The sequence below is a fragment of the Clarias gariepinus genome, chromosome 18, assembly GCF_024256425.1.
Source record: "Clarias gariepinus isolate MV-2021 ecotype Netherlands chromosome 18, CGAR_prim_01v2, whole genome shotgun sequence".
NCBI lineage: Eukaryota > Metazoa > Chordata > Actinopteri > Siluriformes > Clariidae > Clarias > Clarias gariepinus.
Genome location: NC_071117.1, coordinates 14,910,965 through 14,936,113, shown reverse-complemented (window position 1 = coordinate 14,936,113; position 25,149 = coordinate 14,910,965). Strand labels below are relative to the sequence as shown.

Genomic DNA, 25,149 nt, shown 5'->3' with positions numbered 1-25,149 from the left:
GAGTAGTGAATCTTCTCCAGGGACAAACAGGACATAATATCTCTGAGCCACTGGGCGTGAGTGGGTGATGTGGCATCCTTCCACTTGAATAAAAGAGAACGCCTAGCCAGGAGTGTCGCAAAAGATAACAGACGCTGTTTAGCTGGAGTTAGACGCTTATTTTCCTCTCCAGTGATACCAAAAAGAGCAATCAGAGGGTCTGGTTCAAGGTTGCATTTCAATATGTACGACAAGGTTTTAAAAACATCCCTCCAGAATTTTTCCAAATTCGGGCATGTCAATAAAATGTAATATTAAACAGTAAAGTTCACTTTACTAAGACCTTTTTGCCTTTCATAGTTTATTTGACACAGACACCTAGTGTAACACTTTTGCTTATATCATGACATTTTCAATATCTGTTAACAAATCAAATGTAGCTTTCATAGTTAAAGCCATTCCGTAGTCATATAATAACAAGCCATAGCATAATTTTGAGTAGGTCTCCCCATTTGCCACCAAACACTGATGCGCGTTTGTTCTGACACCTTTCTATAACAATCAGCATTAACCTTTCCTCAATTTGACTATCAGCAGCTTTTTGTTGTATCGGACTACACGGGCCAGCCTTCACTCCCCACACGCATAAGTGACGCTTAGTCGCCCATGACCCAGGATTTTTCCCCGATTTTCTCCCTAATTTAGTCGTGTCCAATTCCTCCCTATCACCAGGGGGCTTCCACAGTAGGGCTACTACCACCCAGTCGGGAGGGACGAAGTCTATCACGTGTTCCTCCGAACCACGTGACACCAGCCGACTGCATCTTTTCGAACTGCGCACTCACGCACTGTTGTGGCGGAGTAACACACTCGGAGGACAGTGCGATCAACGCGCCTGATTGACTGTAGAGCCGTGATTAATGTGGAAGCACTAAGTACCTCTCGTCCCTCCCCTCTGAGAGAGCTCGGCCAACACAGCATATCTGTATTTTGGTGGCTTCAGGGGAGCCTACTCAATATTAACCGGGTGGTCATAATGTTCAGGCTGATTGGTGTATATCCCAAGTTGCTTATGGGTAATCAACAAGAAACCTCTGGTGTTATCAACAATAACAACTCCTGCATACCGATGTATATGGAATCGATAGAAGCTTTATTATGTGTGTTTGTCTCACAGAGGGAGGTGTATGAGAAAGTGTTCGAGAAGACAGCAGACAGACACAGTGATTTTTCCCGTCTGGCACGAGTCCTTACAGGAAACAGCATTGCTCTGGTCCTAGGAGGAGGAGGAGCCAGGTGCGTGGTATAACAGTAGATTTTGTGAGCTCCACATGTATCGGACATCACAGTTCCAGTCACTAGTTTCCTGTTCTTTAACTATTCCTCACGACTGAGTATAATTGTAGGGGCTGCTCGCATGTGGGAGTGATCAAAGCCATGGAGGAGGCGGGGATTCCTATCGACTTAGTCGGTGGAACGTCTATTGGCTCTTTCATTGGTGCATTGTACGCAGAGGAGAGGAGTGCTGTCCGTGTGAAGCAGAGAGCCAGAGAGTGGTCGAAGGTATAATGGCTGTATTATTTTTTTTATAGTTAGTTTAGGGTTAATGAGATTAGCACAAAATCTCTGCATGATTTGCTGGAAATTGTGATGACGAAAGCATTTGTTCTCTGTTTTATTAACAGTCTTGTATTAATGTGTTTCCTGCCTCCATAGGCGATGAACTCTGTGTTTAAAACTGTGCTAGATCTAACCTATCCCATCACCTCCATGTTCTCTGGTTCCGCCTTCAACACCAGTATTTCCAACGTGTTCGAAGACAAGCAAATCGAGGTGAGACATCAAAAATGTTTTACTAACCTACATTTCTTTTTATGTACCTTTGTTTAGTGATAGTTTTTTAGTTAATTTTCCAAAATTATTGATTTATTATTCTGGTTTTGTATAGAGACACGTTTTCTTCTATGTCTCTTGTTGGTCAAGTTTTATTTAGACATGATTTAAAACACATTAGTCAGAATCATGATATTTATACCTTAGGGAAATTGTGGAAGTTGTTCTACTGATTATCACTAGATTCATAATCTGATTTAAGGTTTAGTGCATTAATACAGAGTGCGAGGATTTATGTATGTAGGATGTAAAACATGACAGGGATGCTGTTAAATAAAAATCATCCCGGCACTATACTGTGATCTTATCAGGAACAAGCAGTGTCACCCCAAAGATTAATTTCCAGAACCAGCATGTTATTTTTCTTATATCTCATCAATTTGATACCGCGTTTTTAATTTAATATACATTGTAACCATTATTGTAATAGAGGTTGAAGTCAAACCAGGAATTTTGATTGCACAGTTATGAAAGTAAAAACTCCCTTTATTTCTCTATATAATCCCCTGCTGCACTAATGCACTTATCCCTGCGTTTCACTCGTGCTTGGATACCGTCAAGGTAGAACCTTTTCTCAGTACGCCGGAGCCATGATGAGACTGCCTTTTGCACTTTTAAAACACTGGCCATTCAGGAATTCCTTTATTTAAAAAAAAAGTGGCCTGGTTCATTCACTAAAGGCGTTCTAAGTTTGCAGGATAATGCATGACCTCATACCGCCAACTGCACCACTTGCATGCTACAGGAACGCAATAGGGGGTTTATTGCCACATCCCCTGTAGGCTCTCACAAAAATTGGTTAGTGTAATGTCATATCTATAACTCTGATAAAATGTTTATTATTATAATATATTTTTAAGATAATTTAAAATGAATTTGGGATTTGTTTGTTTTAACTGAAGAGATTATGTTAATTGATTCACTGTTATTAATCTTGTTTATGCTCTGTGGCTTTTTGTTTACCAAGATGAGTCCAAATGTCACATCTATAACCCAATAAAATAACAGCACTTTTTTGTTTTTTATTATTGTTATTAGGATTAATTATTTCGGCCATAGTCTGACTGAGTTAATTCTATAGAAATACGAATTAGGATGTGCACATTTGGATAAACATTTACTTTCCCTTGCAAATGATTTCCGAGCTGTTATCCAGAGAAAGTTATTCAACAGCAAAAATGAATCCATTAATTTAACAGTGCTGATGTCATTTGGCTAATATGAATTTAAGTACAAAGTTTGTATTCATGCATCTTTTGAATCTGCAGGACTTGTGGCTGCCTTATTTCAATGTGACCACTGACATCACGGCGTCTTCGATGCGTGTACATAAAGATGGTAAGTTTAAGGCTTTCTTTTTCGCCTGTCAGTCATGTTCATAGCTTTGTATTAGTAATGATACACTACAAAACACAACATGAAATTCCAGAAGGTTCAGTATTATCTGTAAAGTTACCGTAGTTTTTTGCAGGTAAGACATTTAACTCCATTCAATTAGAGAATCCACAACTAAGAGTGATAAATGTCTGATTAAGTAATGAAATGATTTGTTTTTTGTAATGAACGCTGCATACTTTATTATGCCTTGCAATTGCTTAAACCATGGTGAAGATGGGCTTGATGCTGCATGCTGTTCGACTGTATTATTGCCTCCAGGGGTTTAAGCGATGATAGTGGATGTGCTGTTAGATCTGAAGAATGGTCATTCCGTCATGCTTATCTTTTTCTCCATTATACTGAAATATTAACACATCGATTGCCTTAATTCTACCTACAGTACTAACTGCTTTATAGTCTGGAGATGATGGAGCACTGCGATAAATCCCAAATCCAACACATTAATGTTAATGTTTTTATTATATTCCCTTTTTTTTTTTTTTTTTTTAATATATTTCAAGCTTTTGTGACGACACAGTAGATTTGGGGATTGTCTGTGATCATTCAGTCTCACTAGTTTTACACCTCTAGTTTGTTGCGCTGCATGACATGCTTGGCATAACTAACATAAATCCAAAACTTCTCCTTCTGTCCCCTCTCTTTCTCTTCTTCCTTCTTTTTTTTTAAATTTTTTATTATTATTCTTTTTATCAATCATTGAGCATTTCATTTAGTTTTTTTTTTTATCATTTTATTCCGTCCATAATTTTCTAGCACATTTCATATCCATGTTCTGTCAGTTTCATCCATTTGACCCACGTGCTTTCATCAGGTCTCATCACCATACCTGAGTTAAAATCCTCGATATCTTAATATAAATGGCTTTTTTTTACATCTGTTAATTAGCCATCATTAGGAGTAGAGGTTGCATTAGTGCTTCTTGTAGCGCTAGTAGGGCTATAGAGACGCTGTCTCCTGTTGTGTTCTTGTCACACATTTCTTTTGGACTTGCTCTTGTAGTCGACGTAGTCTGCTATTGTAGCTTTGCTCACAAAGCACTAATCCCAAGACATGACTACAGTCACTTTGAGGCAAGCGTTGAAGTATAAAGGGTCTTGTGAACAGTCTATGCAGAATGATTTTGAGATTGCAATGTGTATCGAGCTGGTCTTATCTTATCTCTAATTAATGTCTAGTTGTTGAAGTTCAATGGTTACAGAAACATATACAGTAAGTCCCCGACATTTGAAGTTACGGATTCCCTGCAGATACGAACAAATCACGGAGGTAGTATTTTTTACGTGTATTGTACAAAAAATTGACACTGCAGTGCACCAGATACCAATATTTACGATTATATATTAAGATTTTCAGTGTGTAAGTGAATTTATAAAGTGTCTAATGTCCGGTATATTGTATGTGTGTGGGAGCACGATGACAGAAAATGGCCGTCCGATGGTGAATAATCCTAATTTCGGAAAATCCTCAACAAGGCAGTGCACGGTCCGAAACAGCTCTGAGACAAAATGCTGTCAGTTCAAGCACGCAGTAAACACTATGTAGCATCGGCCCACCGCCGACTGTCTTTAAACGAGGTCAGCTTACTGTATAAGTTTGCTAAAATACAACATAATTATAAAGTTCTTTGAATATGACAGACATGTGACAATATCTTACCAACCCTTTCTTGTGCAGTTTCAGCCAACACTACAGTAATATTGTACACATTTAATTGAGATTTCAGGAAGCTGTGTAGTATCCATTTGCGGTTAGACCACACCTGATTAACTTTATTCAAGCTACTTTGACCATATTGGTAAAACATAAGGACAAGTTCTAGGGTTAAAAGTAGTCTCATCTCTGAAAGGCTGAACTACAGATTTAAAACTTCATTTTCAAGAATTCGATACAAAATTTAATAGCTAAACTTAGACTCGTGAGTTCTGGTTGAATTTTTTGTTTAAAGAAATTCAATTTCAAAACAGACTTTTTAACGTGCAAGATAAAAGCCTTTAATTTTCTGTATAATCCCTGGCTCCGTCAAGGTAAAAAGTTTTCCTGGGCCTCTAAGTGGCGCAGTTCGATTCCCGGGTTATGCTGTAACCTCTCGCAGCCGGAGGTCTAGAAAGAGCTGATTGGCCGAGCTCTTTCAGAGGGGAGAGCTGAAAGGTACTTAGTGTCCCCACGTTAACATCTTTACAGCTAACCAGGGGTGACTATGAGCTCACACAAGTGGAAGGAGCAGATAGCACTATCCACCGAGTGTGTTATGCCAGTACTTGAAACAGTTCGAAAAGATGCAGTCAGACGGCTGGCATCACATGGTTTGGAGAAAACATGTAATAGTCTTCGGCCCTCCCAACTGAGTGGTATTAGCCTTAATGTGGGAGCCCCCTAGTGACAGGGAGGAATTAGACACGACTAAATCAGGGAGAAAATGAAAAAAAAAAAAAGGTTCTCTCAGTATGTCGGAGGCATGACTCTCTGCCTGCTTTACATCTGAAGCTCTGGCCTCCCAGGAACTCCTTTAATGGCCCACAGATGTGAAAATAACTTGGTGGGAGGTCAGGACTGTGTGATGGATGTGGCAATAACTCCAGAGTTCCTGTATTGTGCAAGTTCAATTCAATTTATTCCAATTTCAATTTTTTATTTATTCATTGTCTCATAGCAGTTTTACAGAATCAAAAGAAAATTATCCATCTATTTTCAAGAATCAGACATTCCACTCGCTGAATATTCCCTAAATGACTGCGGGTGGGCTCCGAGCCACTTCGGCCAGGATCGTCGTACATGGACGTACGGTCTTCTTTTAAACATTTGCACTTTTCAAATGTTCAAATGGGTTGCTTTCTCTCTCTCTGTCTCTCTCTGTCTCTCTCTCTCTCTCTCTCTGTCTCTCTCTCTTTCTCTCTCTCTTTCTCTCTCTCTTTCTCTCTCTCTTTCTTTCTCTCTCTCTCTCTTTCTTTCTCTGTCTCTTCCCTCTATTTTACTTTCTCTTCTTTTCATTTGACTTGAATTGACAATTAACACCTTCAGTTAGGGCTGCACGATTCTTTTAACTGTTAATTTTAACAGTAATAAATAAAAATAACTAATAAATAGCACCTGTGCTTTTTGAACTTTCAGCCAACTACAGTACTTTATCATCGTATGCATTATTTATAGCATTATAATTTGTATCAGCATAAGGTAAATGTCACGAAGTTCTTACTTAAAATAAAGCTTGAAGTAAAACACATGGTTTACAGTATTGAATTATAAGGTTTTATTGCTCAATCTTAACACACGTCTAGTTTAAGTCTACGGAGCTTTCACTCTATTTCTTTCTGAGTCTCTATGTACAGTAACATCTAGAATCAACGGCAAGTGAAATTAACTAACACAGTCATTTATATCCCAGTTAGATTTGTCTGTGCCTGTTTCTAATCGGACAGTAGAATATAAACTTTTTGTTTTTAGTGTGTTCGTGTGTGAACCATTTCCGAATGTTGATTAAAATAATAACGATGTAAACTAATGCATCTGATGATAAATGCATTAACAGAAGAATCAGAAACAGGTAATCAGAATGTCCCTCCTCCAGCCTCTGATTGGCTGGAATTGAATATCGTGCGTAAGTGATAGTTTGACCGCACAAGTGAGACTTTATGCGTTTTTTTAATACAAATTAATGCATAACTAGTAACATAATTAGTGCATAACTCCACCAAGTAAACAGTCTTTTTAGGTCTGCTTCCTTGTTATAGGTCACATGAGTGACAGAGGAACGCTGTTAATGAAAAAGCAAGATGAGAGAAGTGATCGAGTCGTGTGACTGAATCATTCGCTAATCTCTGGCCTGATTGGAAATTAATAATATCATGTCTTACACTGTGTGAAGGATGAATTTGTCTGATCTGGGATTATTGTGACGTTATATTGTAAAGCACGTGAATGCAATGTGACCTGAATTCAGGGAAATACAGGCAAGTGAATCACCGTCGTTCAAAAGTAAGATGGCATGTATGTATTAATCAAGATGGTGATTTTTTCGATTAATCGTGCAGCCCTAGAAGTATATAATTGGAATTGGAAGTTTTAACAGTGATTCATGTGTTACAAAGAAATCATCTGTGGCAGGTTTTCGAGCTTTTTTTCTGTCTTATTTGCGTATGACCTGTGTATCGTTTTTTTATTCATCCTTTTATCAGTTCTACACTACATATATTTATCCTGCATTTGATATCTCATTACTTTGTGTATTTCGTTGCATGTCTGTCTTTACCTTTGTGCCTCTTTGTTTCCTTTTTCTTATCCCTCTTTCTGCTATGGTCTTTCTCTCTCTCTCTCTCTCTCTTTCTCAATCGATCAAATGCAGTTTGGTTTTGATTCCCTCTCCATCTTCATTTTTGCCAGGCTGTGTGTGGCGCTATGTTAGAGCCAGTGCCTCCTACACCCCTTATTTACCTCCTCTCTGCGATCCCAAGGATGGCCACCTCCTCGTGGATGGTTGCTATGTAAACAATGTCCCAGGTCAGCAATAATATACCCCCCTATTTCCCACTCTGGAAATCCCACACCAACTCCCTCTAAACAAGAAATCCCCCTCAAAAAAACAAAACAACCCACAACCTCTATGGCGACCGCTCACTCACCCTGTCCTTGTTTTTGTACTAACCCAATATTGACCAGGTGGACGTTGGGAATCCATGGCTTGGAAGGAAAGATTAAAGCGTCCCACATGAGATGGAGAGAAGGCATTGATATTCATGTTTTAATAATGTAAGGTTTCCAAGGAAAAGTTGACCCAAAGATTTTGACGGTTAAAACATAGTTGCACCAGATGTAGTTTATTCTTTACCAAATACACGACTATAGGTGTCTAAGTATACAGTAGGTATGGCCTGTGTGCATGCATTATTTCTAACCTGCAAGCTTTGCACTTTTTCCTGTAATTGTAACAAGCTGAATAAAAGCTAGCCTTAAAGGACACAAAATGTTTATGCTGACATGACAATCTGAGTACACTCTTCAGTGTGAGTTAAGCTGTTTTTTCCCCAGATTAGCTTTATTGCAGAGAATATGCTTCTTCGTTTTCTTAAAGATAGCTAGGCTGCATCTCTAGAATCACCCTAGACCCTAGAATTGTTGCTGTGGGTAGTGTACAGTAAGTGTGTTTTTTAAGTTAAAAATGGAAAGCGTAAAGGCTTTTTAGTAAATCTGATGCAAGATATGGAAATGTTATGTCATAAAATTTAAGAACCAATTATAGTTAAATATGCAAATTTTTCAGTTATTAGACTGGAAAGTAAACTATAAACATAAATTACAGTTAAATGTAGCAGTGTAGGCTGAAGGCTTTATTTGGGTTTCTGAGAGTATGGACAGGTCATCACATCTGATTACATAGTGATTTTACAAAAAATATCAGCCTAGTAATAGTAGGCTTGGAATCGCCAATAGCAACCTTGCAAAGCATAGCTGGGTCAGCATGAACTGCTGAATGCTATTTTATTTGCCTTACGTTAATAATGCCAGTACTTGTATTTTCTTGCTTGGATGCAAATAAATCTGCTTATCTTGCAGCTTCTGCCGTATGCTTTCTCTATTTAAGCTTATGTTTGTCTTGTACAACCCTGTACTCAGAGGTGGGTTAAGTACATAAATCCCGTACTTGATTAAAAGTAAAGATTCCCTAGGGCAAATATTACTCAAGTAAAAGTAGAGGTCCTCTATTTACTTGTATACCTGATTAAAAGTAGAGAAATACTCACCTTTAAACTTACTTTGGTATCAAAAAGTGCTATCCTTGTATTAGTGCACAGTAGCCTTTTTCACTGTAAAAAAATCTCTTTCTCTTACACTCTCTCTCTCACTCATTATCGCTCTGCTTCCCGATTGTGAACATGATGTTTTCGTCAGTGTCTGCAACCAGCTTCGCTTCTGATTTCTAACACCTGTTACGTTATTAGTCGTGTCTGGAAGGAAGGGCAAGTCATGCAATTACGCGTCAATAGTAATTGCATGTCAACAGGTGGCAAGTGGTTCCCACTTCAAATACTACAAACCACTGTTGTTAGTTAACGCAATGCCAGAATTGTAGTTAAGTAAAAGTACAGATATTTGATGTACTTTTGAGTGGAGTAAAAGTAAAACGTACCTGCTAAGAAAACTACTCAAGTAAAGTACAGATATGTGAAATATATACTTAAATATGTACAGTAACAAAGTAAATATACTCAGTTACCTCACACCCCTGCCTGTAGTTTTCTTTTCTTTTCTTTTTTTTTTTACCAAGTAGGGTATTACTTTGTATTAGTTTCACGTTGTAATTTATGTGGACGTTTAGTTCCTATAAATTGCACTCTGCACAATCAGAAATAGAAGTAGTTCCCTAAATGTATGGCTACTTAACAGATGCAGTTCACATGCAGTTCATACTCTTACTTGTATGAGAGTAATTTTGGCTATGTTGCATGGCGCATGTTTCACCATTTCTATTTACACCGTGATCAGATTAAACCTATCTCTGGAATTCTCTTTCTCTATGGTGCCCCATCTCTCCTTCCAATCCATGTTGCTACCACAGCTCTCCTGCACCCTGCTGGTCGAGCTCAGCACCGCAGGTCGAGTCTGGCCGGCTGAACCTGACTTGTTCACTGATATTGACTGTAAAAACTTATTGACTCCTCAAAGCTCTCTGCTGGAATATTAGTGTGCAGATGCAAAGCACGTTCTACATGGCTACTAAATATAAATTAATTTTAGCTATATGGAATATGATAAAAATATAGATATGCACAGACTGTATATATAAACTTAAATCTTTAAATTTTTTTGACTGAGCACTTTGTCATCAAAATGATTGCTGTCAGAGGTAAGGTTTTCTCTGATATCCTATCCACTTAGCTAAGGTTAGCTTGCTGTCTCATGTAGCAATGAAGATGATGGATATTTATAAAGTACGTAATTCCTCCAACCATCCGTCTGGGAACCTCTGTAGTCCAACTAGGGGCCGTGGTGGCCAGTGGTGACCATTGTATTTAGTCCCAATTTTACGACCGTGATTGGACCTCCAGTCAACAATTACACACTAAAACCAATTTGGGAACACCAGGATTGTGGAAGAAGCTTGGGGAGAACATATAAAGTTTATGCAGACAGACCCAAGGCAGGAATAAAACCCAGGCCCTGGAGGTGGAAGGCAACAGTGCTGACCACTAAGCCACATTACCATCATAAAGTAAGGAATAAAGAGGAATAAATCACTGTGGTGTGTATTGTCATGGAAAAATAATAAATAACCAGATGGTGTCATGCCCGAAGCTGATTATTTTCCTAGAACATTATTCCCCATAGTGTTTTAATCCTATGTATCCCACTTCCTAGTATTATATTCATTAAGGTACTTTTCTGCTTTTCTATTACATTTAGGCATTTGGCAGACGCTCTTATCCAGAGCAACTTACATTTTTTATTTTTTATTTTTTTATCTCATTATACATCTGAGCAGTTGAGGGTTAAGGGCCTTGCTCAAGGGCCCAACAGTGGCAACTTGATGGTTGTGGGGTTTGAACCTGGGATCTTTCGAACCGTAGTCCAATGCCTTAACCACTGAGCTACCTATTATCTATTAAAAACAAGTTAGTTGCTGTTATCACTTAGCATAGCATAGAACAACTTTACTTTGCCCTGTTAAAGCTTACATAAATGCTAAATAAATATTCCCTTAATAATTTGGAAGATGTTCATTAATATAAATTGGAATTGTGCATTGCTAGAATAGGTTGTTTTAGCTAGTATGGAAAAGAAATCAACACCTGCCCAGTCAGAGCAGAGAACTGTGCTGTATATATATCGTACATATGGAATATAAGTTAGCATATGTTTGCTAAACAGCATATAAGATTTTGAATATGATGTTTAAATTTCTTCAGAAGACCTGACAGCTTTGCTTTTATTTAGCTTGTAGAGATTACATACAATCATGAAGATAGCTTAGGATCTGCCTGTAATGCTAACAGGTTATCTTACTTTAACCATCTGCCTGATGATAATATAATTTATGAATATGTATCTAAAATTCCCTAAATTCCTGTCAATTCTGTTTATTAAGCTAGCCAGCCAGAGTTATCATTAACACCATTTAACAATAATAAAGAAAACTTAAAATTTCTTCATTCGTTTCTGTCAGATTAGCTCATTTTAGCTAGCTAGCTAGCTAGTATAGAAAGTAACTCTATGAAAATTTATGAAGGTATCTGGAAAATGTTCTCCAAAAAACTGGTTTATCAGTGCCACCATTCAAAAAAATTTTATATTATAAACTTTTATAAATATATCCTAAAGATTTGATCACAAATCCTGTCAGGTTATCTTCTATTAGCTAATAAAAATGACCTCAGAATTCCTGTCAGAATTTACACATTTATGTATGTAAAAAGCTTGTTATTAAATCTGTCAGGTTAGCAAGCTAATTAGCATTTGTAAAATAAATGTCTAAGAAAAAGTTCATATGCATATATGTCTGCTCATATCTATATAATTCGGAATAAATGCATAAAAACACAGCCTTGGTGTAAGGCAGAGAGAATTTGATGAGGTCTATGTTTTTAAGTCAAAGTCTAACTGCTAACAACCTCAGAAATCACACATAAATACCCGATGTAGAATTACCCATGGCTCCCACACACCATCCACGGGGTGCCCATCATTGCGCCTTCCCCCCGCTGGGCTGCGCATCGCTAACCTCTGCCGCTGGCAGCGTTTCCTGGACTTTTCCGTAGACATAAGTGATTATTCCGAGGTTATTAAGAGGCTATATTCCTCCTCCCTCCCTCCCCCGTGTGGCAGGCTCTCTGTGGCGCTATGTGCGGGCGAGCATGACCCTCTCCGGGTACCTGCCGCCCCTCTGCGACCCCAAAGATGGCAACCTGCTCATGGACGGCGGCTACATCAACAACCTACCAGGCAAGTAGAGCCTCGCCCAGGGACGACCTCTATTAGCTGGGCCACTGGAAAGACATGGGGCGGTCTGCTGATTCAATGAGTTGTGGGTTGTAAAAGGACTTGGGCCTAGTTTCCCGCAAAACCGCTCTAGCCTTAATATCACATGTGATCAGATTGGCTTCATTAACGTTTTTATAACATTGACGCACTTTCATGGTTTCGGGAAACTAGGTCCATGTCAGGTTTGTGGGTAAGTAGTGTGTGTGGGTGTGTGTGTCATTTAAATTAATAATGGTATAATTTTTTTATTTTTTATTAAAAAACCAATAATCTGTTTGATTGATTGTATAAAGGCAATCCGAAATTCCTTTAAAATTCTTTAAACAAAAACATAAACGAAACGCTGATGTCAGTCATTTTGTCTGGTTTATAATTGGGCCACAATCAATAAAGGGTAAATTATTATTATTAAAACACCTAGACAAGACAGAATTAGCTGTTACACACAATATGCAAACAATGATGAAGTGTGTGGAACATATGTTTGTTATATATTTTTTTTATTTATGTTACCCCTCTGGTGACATTGGTGGGGAAAAAACATTCTGTGGCCATGATTTCTTAAGGACTTACTAAAGTGTGCGAATAAGATATGTCGTGGCCACGACTTACTAAGGTCTGGGAAAAAGATAGTATGTCATGGCCATGACTTACTAAGCCATGCGAATGAGATATTATGTTGTGGCCACGACTAACCAAGGTGTGGGAATAAAATAATATAACTCATTACCACAAGAGATCATGTTTTGGCCATGACTTAAGAACGTTTGATAATGAGAAAGTATTTTGGGGTTATGATATAGTATATCATAAGTGTATAGTATATCATATCATAAGTGTCAGTATAAATTCTGTGTGTATGTACTGTATGTGTGATAAACAATATCAACTCAAATTTGTTCGTAGTTTACAAAAAGCTATGAGGTTATCAAGTTGTGGTCACAACATATTGTAGTATCTCATGGCTATGCATTATACTCTTTTGTTCCTAAGCCTTAGTAAATTGCGGCCGCAACATAGTATGTTATTCCCACGCCTTAAGAAGCTGTGGCCCCAGATTTTTTTCCCCCCAACGTCAACAGAGGGGCTTCGTACAATTTAATACTGGGCATGAAAGACTCATTGACTGGGAAGATTAGGACTGAAAGTTTGTTTACCTTTAATGTTGTCTGGATCTTGAGCTTCATTTGAAATTTACCATTGTAGTCACAGTTTTCATGCTAAGTTTAAGTTTGAAGAGCGCAGTACGATGCAGTCAGGATGGATTTTAATCTGATTGCATTATGCCAGGCTTTAATCTAAATGCTTTGTACATATTAGTAACAAACCTATCAAACTTGATCACATTTTACCTGAGCCTATAAACGGTTCTTGCCCTTTTCCAGTCTTTACTCTCTCAGGCTCAAACACACATCAGTAAGCTGCATTAACTAAATTGTATACAAATTATATACATATCTTAAAAATCAGCATGAAATAAAAAAAAAAATTGGGTAAAAAACATTGGTTGAGTGCAGCTTTCTGGTTGTGTTTGCATGTTTAAAAATAAGAAAGGTCAAACCTGCTACTTTGTCACAAAATAATAACCCTGAGGTTTGCTCCCTCCTGCGCCCCCGGATATTGTGTTTGTGTGTGATTATAACGGCTCATAGCGGACATCGCCCGCAATATTGGAGCCAAAACTGTCATCGCCATCGATGTAGGGAGCCAGGATGAAACCGACCTGTGTAACTATGGAGACAACCTGTCCGGGTGGTGGTTGCTGTGGAAACGGATCAACCCATGGGCGGAGAAAGTTAAGGTGAGGAGGAGGACATAGAGAAACTCGTTTAATAGTACAAGTTTATTAAGAGTGCACACCTGAAATTCCCAGACACTGTTTCTGCTTATTGAACTAATGACTGAGCACTTATAACTGTTTTACTGGTTGCTAATCCTAAAATTAATAATCTCAGCTCAAAAATTAAAGTTGGTGTAACACTTTATAAGAGAGATAAATTGTAAATTGTTAACCTCCCGTATAGCTGATCTGTAATCTAAACTTATCTTTTAAATGACACTTTAACAGCAATAATCAATCTTGTGTTAGGTTCCTGACATGGCTGAGATCCAGTCACGTCTGGCTTACGTGTCGTGTGTCCGGCAGCTGGAGTTGGTCAAAAAGAGTGGCTACTGTGAGTACATCCGGCCACCCATCGACCGCTTCAAGACCATGGACTTCGGCAAATTTGACGAAATCTATGTGAGAGTTTCTTTTAGTCACTTCACTATAATTTGCCTCACTTGATAATGCATGTAAACTTTATGGCCTTAAAGTGTGTACACACCTGACCATCACACCCATATGTTGCTCTTCCACAAACTGAAAGCAGACAGTTGTATAGAATGTAGCCGAATGGTGCAGAATTACAATTTCACGTCACTGGAAAGAAGAGGTTCAAACTTATTCCAGAATCACATCCTGATTACAAAGTGAGCTTCTTCAAGACATGGAACTGGAACATGGACTACACATCAGGCCTCCTTGCCTGCCTACACTGTCTGATTTCACTAAGGCTCTTATAGCTGATGCATCACAAATCTCCAAAGCTACACTCTAAAATTTATTGAAAAGACTTCCCAGAAGAGCGGGGCTTATTATAACAGCGAAGAGGAAATAAATCTGGAATGGGACATTCAACAAGAACATGATGTGTTGGTGATCAGTGTGTGATGAACAAGAATGGAGTGATGGCCAGGTGTCCACATGCTTTTAGCCATGTAGTACATGATGTGCACTACTGCAGTCGAAATGACTTGTATCTGTAGATGAGTCTGCGACATTGTTCGCATGGAATTTAATGGAATGAGCTAATGTTTTTTTCAAGGTTTCAATATTTTTTATGACATAAAGGCGTTTTCTATTTAAATTTCAAAGTAGCATATCTTCTCTTCCCATGGGCCGATTGTGATGAAGCGAAGCCTATATTTTTCCTCAAGCTCGGCCAAATACACCTGTGACAACTCCATAAAAATTCGTTTAGTAGTTTTTAAGTGATGCATGCACAAACAAACACAAAAATTCCAAAAACATCTTAATGTGTTCTATTACTTATTTTATGTCGCCACAAATATTTTTTTTGCAAATATCTTCAATGTACAGTACTGATTAAATCTGTGATCAATTGAATATTTAATTTAATCAAACATTTATTGGTCGATTAAACTTATTAATTTAATGGGTCAGTTTTTGATTCAAAATTAAATCACACTTTTTAATAATTTAGGTAATCTTACAAAATTCAGTGGTCTAAAATTTACTAATTCATTAAAACTGTACCACAGCTTTTGCATGAAACAAAAAGGACACTTGTATTTTTTGCAAATACTCATGTTTTGTGAGAGTATTTCTTTTCCTTCTTTATGGGCAGCTGATGCAACACTGCCACATACTTGGCCGGAGTGTGGAGAAGTTGTTTAAAAGGCAAAATGGCTTATAGCTTTGTATAAGACAAAAATATGATTTAAAAATATGCCTAAAAATTAAGTTGGAACTCTCAGTTTATCTGTGATTTACAGCTTCAGTAATATTATATAAAATTGTAATGCACATAAATTTTTTCCATGTACAGGATGTGGGCTACCAACATGGGAAATTGCTGTTCACCGGCTGGGCACGTGGTGACATCATAGAGAACATGCTAAAAGACCACCGCTCAGCTGACTACACAGACAGCAAGAAGACTGATGTGAGTTTCATAAGAGTACAATTAAATAAATTTGTTTGTCTTTTGTCTTTTGCTTTTGCAAGGGGCCGCCACACAAGCTTGGCACAGGTTTTATGCCGGATCTCCTTCCTAATGCAACCCCTTCCTTTTTATCTGGGCTTGGGACAGACACTACACTCAGTGGCTGGGATTTGGGCATTGGGTCGGAATCGGACCCGAGCCTTCCACATTGTGGACGAGAAACCAACCACCTTGTCCTATTAAATAAATTAATAATGCAAAAGTAGTCATGTCTGGGAGGAAGAACTTATTCTGGATCAACACTTCATTTATACAGGTCTAAGGATTTTATCATAATATGTTTTCTCATTCGTCTGGTTTCTCCCCTAACCCTTGGTAAGGCATAGGTTCTTCTTTTGTTTGCGAAGAGTAATGTAATGTCACTGCTACTTAACCAACATCAAAGTTCTGTTTTGGAAGAAGAGCTCTTTAGTTATTGTGTAGAACTGCATGATCCTTGTTTTTTGTATTGTAGAGCTGCACATGTCCCGGTGCAGACTTCACTGATCTGGCTGAGATTGTGTCCAGGATTGAGCCAGTGCACAGCTACGTTGCTGCTGATGGTAAATTAATTTGGAATTCAACTTTTCTTTTTCAATGCCATTAAAACATGATCTGTTCACCTGATTCACATGACTAAGTAAAATGCTTATATGACATCATATATACTTTCTATTTAGCTCTTTTTTTAGGGGTTTTATTAGAGCTGGAATTTATTGATATTTTATTTACTGATTTCGCACGTAATTGTAGCAGAGGAGTCCGATGGACTGACAGAGTATGAGGAAGACGGGATGGACACGGTGAGAGAAGAGGAAGGTGAGGAAGAGGAGGACGAAGCTGATGACCCTGAAGACCACTCACCTGGAGATTGGGGAGCAAATGATATTTTTCATTCAGTAAGTTGACACGCACTCACACACACAAAATGATGCATCAGACTGTAATTTGAATTTGGAGTTTAACCTAAATCCACAAATTAATCCTGCTTTTTACTGTATTATTAATCCTTACAATGTATGGATACTATGTATGTGTACAGGATGATGAGAAATCAGTACGTCAACGGAGAAAGAACCTCAGCGAGTCCAACACGTGCTCCGAGCTTTCCGACTGCTGACACAAAGTGACATCCTGTCATCATGGAAGAGTAGAGACGTCCCTCCACGTCCGACTGACGGAGAGGAGTCAAGGATGAAAACAGAGAACCAAAGATAACTGCTCAAAAATACTGCGATACCACTGAAGCCAACATGAGCAAAAAAAAAAAAAAAGGAAAAGGGTGACTTGAGCTGCTCTGGTTATGTTGTGGGAAAACATTGCACATCATGGGAGTTGAGTGTTAAAGGGCTCTCACTCCCTTTTTTTTGTTTGCTTTGTTTGTTTGTTTTCTCCCATAGAGACGATCTGATTAATGGTCAGTATAAGCTGCGTGACTGTGTGACACCTGCTTGTTCTGGTATGATGACTAAAAGTGCCAGAGGACAGTAAGTGTCTGGAGATGTGTGAATGTATGAGTGCGAATTTGCAAAGTAAGAAACACTGCTAGAACTAGAGCGTGTAGAAAAGAGGAACAGGTGGTTTTGTAGGGTATTAACACAGCAAAACTGCTTTAGAGGTGCCCTAGGCAAACTTAAGGTTCCCAGAAGTTTAATTAACAAGTGTATTAACTTTAATCAACCAGTATTCACACCATGAATGGTTAAAATTCAGTTAACAATAATCAACACTTTAATAAACATGTTTCGGTTGTTAACTGGTATAATTCAGAAACAAAACATGTTCAACATTTAATAATAAAATAGTTTTACCATTTAGCGACATGCTATAATTAAAATGACACTAATTTGCGGTTATAGTGGTACCTCGGCATATGGATCAATCCTTCCCAGAGGCAAGTTCTTAAGGCGAAATTTAAATGCAAAATAATGTAAATGCAGATATAATCTATTCCAACCACCCAAAAACATTACCAATATTACCAATTTCTAATACTATAATCATATTTTTGCATATAAAAACAATCAAAATGTTAAGAAAAGATGTGTAAATAATATGCAACATTCGCTTTGGCTTGGTTCGTTTACTCATATGCTGAGACAGATTTTTGGCAAAATTTAAGTTCTTAAGGCGAAAATTCTTAAGGTGGGCGTTCGTATGTCGAGGTACCTCTGTACTTATTTTTAGTCATGAATTGGATACACATTAGTCAATGTAGTTGGATTAAGTGAACATTTAAACCCAACATTAATTGACTTTGTTTATATTACTAGTTATTAGTTATAATTTTATTATTTATAGTTCTTAAAAGTTTGATAAGGCAAGAACTTACAGGTCAATAGTAAAATATTCTAAATAAGTTATAAATGCTGTTTTTTTCTTTACACCTAGGCAGCGTGTATATAACATGACATAGTTTAAGCCTTCCTCATATTTGCCAGCTTTCAGATAAATGATATTGAAAAGTGATAATAGACAAATGGTCAAAAACAGTGACAAATATTTTGCTGTTGAGTTTTTAATTTTTTTATTGCTACAGTTTAAAAGAAGGCATGTTAAAATGCAATATATAAAAAAATAACGTTTTGTGAAAACACTTTTTACTTGTAGTGTTTTGCCTTAATAGGGGAATCCTAATATTACTGTTAAGATAAAAACTCGACCGACTGCCATGAAATGATATAAGAGTCTCATATAATTTCATGTGGAATGGAAATTACAAATACCAAGATAGACCTCTAAATATTACATAATGTACTTCATAAACAGTAGAACAATGAAACATGAGGAACTGAGTGTGTGATGTGAAATATAGGGAGTGTTTACATTAGATGCCCAGGGTATGTAATGAGAAATGAATAGTATGGTTGAAGTCAAGCTGCTTTGTGTGTCCAAGAACTTTTCTTTAATGGTTGCACTTTGTTGTTTATGCAAAAATGTCATTATTTCCTGCTGACTTTTCAATAGATAGAAATCCTGTAAGTCTAAGAAATTTCACTTATGCTCATTTTAACAAATACAGACTAAAATAATGCATTTCCATTTTATCTGTTCAAGTTTATTCTTATATTCAAGCTGCCAATAATTTTTTCTTTCTTTGTTTTACTATTGACTCTAAAAAGTTACTTGTTCAAACTAAACAGTGATAAATTATAGTTTCCTGATGTAGACTGCTTTAGAATTTTGCACTGATTAAAAAAACTATTTATTATTTTAACCTTTTTTCATTACTGTATAAAGTAATTCCATGGATGAAAAATGCTGAAGAATAAATCATTATTAATGCTAAACTGTCAAAATTCTTGTTCTTACCACTAAAACAAACCTGAGCTGAAGGAACTAAGAGATAATGTTATATGTTTAAAGTGTTGAGAATTAGAATCATTAGTGTGTTTAAAATGTGTTTAAAATGGGGGAAAAAGAAACAAGGAGCGATTAATTTTTAATATCAAAATATTTAAAAGTATAAATTACAGGCAATGACCAAAACTGACTGTTACTGACTTCAAGGCAATTTGTATTGTGTATTCTTGTTGAAGTCAAGCTGCTAAGACTAATGCTAACATGCAGAGATGATTTCCTCCTCTAGTGCAGCGATAGTCCTGGGCTAATTCTGAGAGACCACTAACTTCAGATGAGCGCAAAGAAAAAGTGTCATGAAAAAAGCCATCTATATTTTTTTTTTATAAAAAAAAATATATCAAATTTTATGTAAAAAAAATAACTTATGAGGAGGACAGCAGAGCTTTTTCATAATCACAGATTTTAATACAGGTAGTCCCCGACATCTGTATAAGGTCTGTTACAGGAGCATGTTCTTAAGTCTGATTTGTTCTTAAGTCCAACACACTAATTCACCCCCCCCCCCCCCACACACACACACACAATACACCACATTTTATACATTCACTTACACACTAAAAATATTGTATATAATTGTTTAAAATGTTTTTTGGTGCACCGTATTCGGTGTCTATTTTTTACTTCCATGATTGAACCGGAAGAACAACCGTAGTCTGTTAGTATCTGAGGAAATTCGTAACTCGTATGGTACATCCAGTTACATAAGGCGTATGTTCATAAGGGAGGCACGGTGGTGTCACCTTGCACCTCCAGGGTCAGGGTTCAGTTCCAGTCTCTGTGTGCATGGAGTCTGCATTTTCTCCCTGTGCTTGGTGGGTTTCCTCCGGGTACTCCAGTTTCCTTCCACAGTCCAAAGACATGCAGATTATGCTAATTGGCGTTCCCAAATTGCCCGTAGTGTGTGTGCCCTGCGATGGATTGGCACCCTGTTCAGGGTGTACACACGCCTCGTGCCCTATGCCTCCTGGGACCCTGATTACAGGATAAAGCGGTATAGATGTTCATAAGTCGAGGACTACCTGTATTCTCCAATTTGGCTTAAACACAAGTTAAAAAAACTAAAAATCAATGAGAACACAACAACAGATCTGTAGGTTTTTGGATTTATTTGTGTTTTAAGTTCTTAAATGTTTTTTTTTCTTCTCAAAAAAATCCTGAGGTATTCACAATATAATGGCATTGAATTCATTTGAAATAGTGACAAAATGAGAATAAAAGGGATATAAAGGGAGGGGGGAAATGGAGAGAAACACAAAAAAACATGTATAATGCTGTAATGGGGTTTTTTTGTTCCATAAACAGGGCTGTGTGAAATTCTATCATTTACTACAGCACGTGTGTTAAGTTAAACTGAAATAAATCTCATCAGGCGGATGATTTTTGAACGTTTCTAAAGCAGAAGAATAAAGCAGCTTAATTACAGCTGTTGGCACAAAAAAAAAGAAAAGAAACCCTAACAGTTCTATTGATGTAATGGTAAAAATTAGGGATGATCACTGACACGTCCTACTGTAGACAGCAGACTGAATCTGAGATGGAATTCAGATGGAAATTTTGATATTAAAACGATACATTCCATTAGTCTGAAAGCAACAGCAGCTTGGAACGGTGACATTTAACTCTATACAGCATGAAAGAACCTAAAAATGACCAGAGAACTCACAAGTACACACATGGGATAATTGTCTAGAGACAGTTAAAAAAAAAAAAATAAAATAACATTACATGATAAAAACCAGGTGACAAACAAGTCGCTCGGCTTCAAAAGAAAATGACACACCCTTGACATGATGTTTCTGAAAAAAGTCGAGCTGTCCGTCATCATATGCTGTCCTTCTGTCAGACCATCATGATGTCTTTGTTCAGTTTGGTGCGAGACTTAACCCTGAAGATCTTCACCTTGCGACGTAGCGACCGTGAGAAACATTTTGGTTTTCTAAATGCATAAAATACTAAACCAATACGTCCTGCACGTGCACGAAAAATGGTATGTTAAAAAAAAAAAAGAACGGTGACGATGATCTTTATCCGACAAACATAAATGACCATGACAAAAAAAAAAAAGCCTGAAATCAAGCGACAATAAAAGTAAAAACATCATATTGCAAATCGATTCAAACAAGGTAAAAGAACAAAGCAAAAGTGTGTCTTTTTCTAACAACAAAAAAAAAAAAACAATGCAAAAAAACAAATTGGTACAGAATATATAATTTTATATATATATAATATGTAAAAATCATAAATAAAGATAGTTTTATGCCCCTGTTCCCTCCCATCCCATCAACAAGTCAAATCAATGCAGTTACATCTGAGATAACATGCAATTGATACACTTTACAGCATTGGACGAACCGATCCCTGGTCTAAGCCCCGCCCCTTAATGGCCATAAACCCACCCAAGCCCCGCCCCCTTTCCCACCCCGATACAATCCTTAAATATGTCAGCTCATTCACACACATGAATCAAACAGGAAAGAAGAAACACTTCTCTTTCTATCTTTAATTCTCTCCTCTAGTTGAAGGCAAAGAAGTCCATCACAAAAGCAACAAAAGGAGGTTCCACCACAGTGTGTGTGTATGTGTGTGTGTTTGTCTCTGTGTGTATATACAGGAGGTTTGGGGCTTGAACAAGCTGACTGACTGCATAGTGAATATTTGGTTTACTTATAGATACGGGGAAAAATACCTATTGTACAGCGCTGAAGGAGGACATGCCACACACACACACACACACACACACACACACATACACACACACACACACACTAATTCTATCGAAGCAGTGGCACTGGTGTGATCTCTGCTTCTCGTTCCACTGAGGCTGAGGTCATGTACTGCTCATCGGAAATTAAAAAACTGAACACACACATGCCCACAGCACTGACAATAAAGAAAATAATAAAAAATAAAAATTTAAATGACAATCCTGACATTACATGAATAAAAGTGTCAGCAAAAAGAAGAGAGGTACAGCTGGGAAACTGGAACATTAACACTCAGAACGTGATGTATGTGTGTATTAACGGTACAGGGCAAGAGAGAGCATGGAACAGCTTTACATTTCTAAACGTGCAAAGAAATTCATCTAGGTCTTTATCTGAGTGCGTTTACATGGACAAAATAATCCGATCATCTGTCAATGTTTACAGCATGATAATGTTAAAACTTCTCGCTTTAAATTATTATTTTTTTTAAGTAAAATTGCTACAAATTATTTTTAATAGCAACGTGTCTAACTTGGGACCCAAACACTGGATCTATTCCACAGTAGTCATTTTCCCTGGGCTCCTGTTTGATCGCTTCAAAACATGGAATCTGGGAGTCGCTACTTCATACACCAGGTAGCATGTGAGCATTTCAACGAAAATAACCGAGCCGTAAATCAGAGGTGGAGTACAGATTTATATTTTTTATTATTGCAATACATCACCTGCCCCCACACTCCATGCCAGTAGATGGCAGTATTGCACAAAGCGCCCATGAACTCCAAAGAAAGAAAAGCGTTGTTACTCTTGCAGAAGATAGAAGCGGATTGTGTTGACAACTATAAAGGTGTGGTATATTTTTGCACAATTAAACTAGACATAATTGCACAAGCATTAAACTAGACATCGCCAAAATGCTACGGATTTTTTTCCTTATAGCATATACAATAATTAAAAACATATACCTATTGTAATATTTTAATTTTAATGTCTAATCGACAACGCAGTATTTACGAAAATGCCATGAATTTCAAATGAACAAATTTGCTTCCACAGAATTTTTTTCATGGGGGAAAATCAAGCCAGTCGGATCAAAACTTACACTAAGTAAAAGATAGCAAGAAAAGACAGCAAGACTAATTTGCGTACCTCGCACTAATTGGAAATAATCGGACATATGGTGGTCAGCTTTATTAAAAAAAAAAGTAAAAAAAGGCAAATTTTCAAGCAAGCAATGACAAATTAAAATTTCAGTCACAAATCTACAAAAATTAAACATTTTATGTATTAAGGAGCCTGGGCCGTCTGATATGATATTATCATGATACATATGTGCTGATTTGATTAGTATTGCGATTCTTCAAGTATTACCTTTTTATAAATATCTGCAATTGCAATACAACTTTTCATTTAATTGCGTGACAATTTTAAAACTTTGAACTAGGCTTTAAAAACAACTAATAAAAAGTTGAATGCAACTTAAAATACGACTTAACTTTAAATACAAGAGTATAAAAAGAAATGTAAAATTACATTTAGTTACATTTGTGCCAAGCAGCAATTATCTCTGGTATGTCATTCACTAGACACAGGATTTGTGCTGCATATAGTTTAGAGAGCGCCACCTGTAGGATTACAGAGGCATGGAGCGATGTTGCACCACTTTAAATGCAAACATATATATTTAAAAACATTTTTTTAAAAATATCGATTTTGTAGTCAGCGTGATGACTACAAAAGAATCACTGAATCGATTTTTTCCTCTAATTTCTAAATAATCCAATTACTGACATGAAATCTACATGTCATCAGCAAGTTTCTTGAAATGTACATAATGCAATTTAAAACAGAGCAGGCCATTTCCATGAGCAATGTTAATCTAAACACTCACCTGGACAATCCAGACTGGGGTGATAATCGGATTATGAGCATGCATGTAAACGCACTCTGTGAATGTACCTAGTCTGTAACTGCTCGTGCTGGTTAAGTGTGTGGAAATGTGAACGTGGCTAAGGCTGTTTCACACATCTCTCTTATCCGCATGTGAAATTTAGCGAAGCCCGGTGGCTGCGCAAGCCGCACCGAAGTGTCAGGATCTCCGCGATGACTCAGCATTAATTCCGCTTTAGGATGTCTTGTTAGATACGGAGGACACCTTCAGTCACAAGATCTACAGACAGAACGAGCAAGCGACCTTTTAAGGTTTAGTGTAGGATATGCTGAGCACAGATGGTGGAGAAGTGTGAAGCCTGGGGGCCAGTTATAGGGCAGTTTTTGAAACCGTAAAGCCTCCTTTTCAACTGAAAAATAATAATAATAAATAAATTTAAACAAAAAAAAAAAAAGGGGGGGGGGAAATTTTCAAAACGCTACATCCACCACAGGACGGAACAGACTGACACAAGCTAACACAAATCACACCAAAGTACATGGTTACAGCTAACTGCTGAAATTGAGCTCTTATATAAATATGACCACTCGCACCTTTAATACTTGTTCTACCAATAATTAGCTAGGAAACTGAAACACTGAGTTTGCATCATTGTGAAGTGACTGGAAATTTCTAGAACTAGATATATGTTAAAAAAGAAAGCATGTATATTTGGTTAACGTATAGACATTGCAACGTTTCACTTTTTTTTTTTTTTTGGTTTTGGGAGAAAAAAGAAATAACAGAAAAAAGGTAACAAAAACTATTATTGTCCTTTGGGGAACCAAAACAAAAAAACAAAAAAAGGGAGAAAAAAAATAAATATCAACAGCAGCATCTAAAGCAAAAGCAAGTAGCAGCAGTAATAATAAATAAATATATTCATCATAATAAAAAAAAAATCAACAATAATGAATGATAATAAAAATAAGACACTAATCGTTCCTAGCAATAAAACAATAATAATATATATAAAATAAAAAAAAACGCATTGATACTGTGGAAAGCTTTTCTGTGGAAACACTGACCTTAAAACCATCAAGGATAGACACTCAGAAAACCTTCAGTCCTCCACTCACACTTTCCTTCCCCATCTCTCCACTCCTAGACTACTTTCCCAACCTCCTTTACTTTCCTTTCCTTT

The 25,149-nt window shown here is 37.2% G+C and overlaps 1 protein-coding gene across 4 annotated transcripts in view; it reads left to right on the top strand.

Annotated features, from left to right (window-relative positions):
• The window catches only part of pnpla6 (patatin-like phospholipase domain containing 6), a 40,495-nt gene extending 21,217 nt beyond the window's left edge, over positions 1 to 19,278 (top strand). For 2 of the 4 annotated variants that reach the window (XM_053476704.1, XM_053476706.1), the window contains exons 25-35: positions 1,157 to 1,275; positions 1,386 to 1,542; positions 1,696 to 1,812; positions 3,141 to 3,210; positions 12,085 to 12,201; positions 13,893 to 14,041; positions 14,330 to 14,482; positions 15,852 to 15,968; positions 16,483 to 16,570; positions 16,761 to 16,906; positions 17,050 to 19,278. In XM_053476704.1, coding sequence (XP_053332679.1) covers positions 1,157 to 1,275; positions 1,386 to 1,542; positions 1,696 to 1,812; positions 3,141 to 3,210; positions 12,085 to 12,201; positions 13,893 to 14,041; positions 14,330 to 14,482; positions 15,852 to 15,968; positions 16,483 to 16,570; positions 16,761 to 16,906; positions 17,050 to 17,127 — 1,311 coding nt within the window. In that variant the 3' untranslated portion in view covers positions 17,128 to 19,278. Of the gene's footprint in view, positions 1 to 1,156; positions 1,276 to 1,385; positions 1,543 to 1,695; positions 1,813 to 3,140; positions 3,211 to 7,647; positions 7,765 to 12,084; positions 12,202 to 13,892; positions 14,042 to 14,329; positions 14,483 to 15,851; positions 15,969 to 16,482; positions 16,571 to 16,760; positions 16,907 to 17,049 lie in introns of all 4 variants that reach the window. The other 2 variants (XM_053476705.1, XM_053476703.1) reach the window with 2 other exon arrangements.
• Positions 19,279 to 25,149: the final 5,871 nt, after the last annotated feature.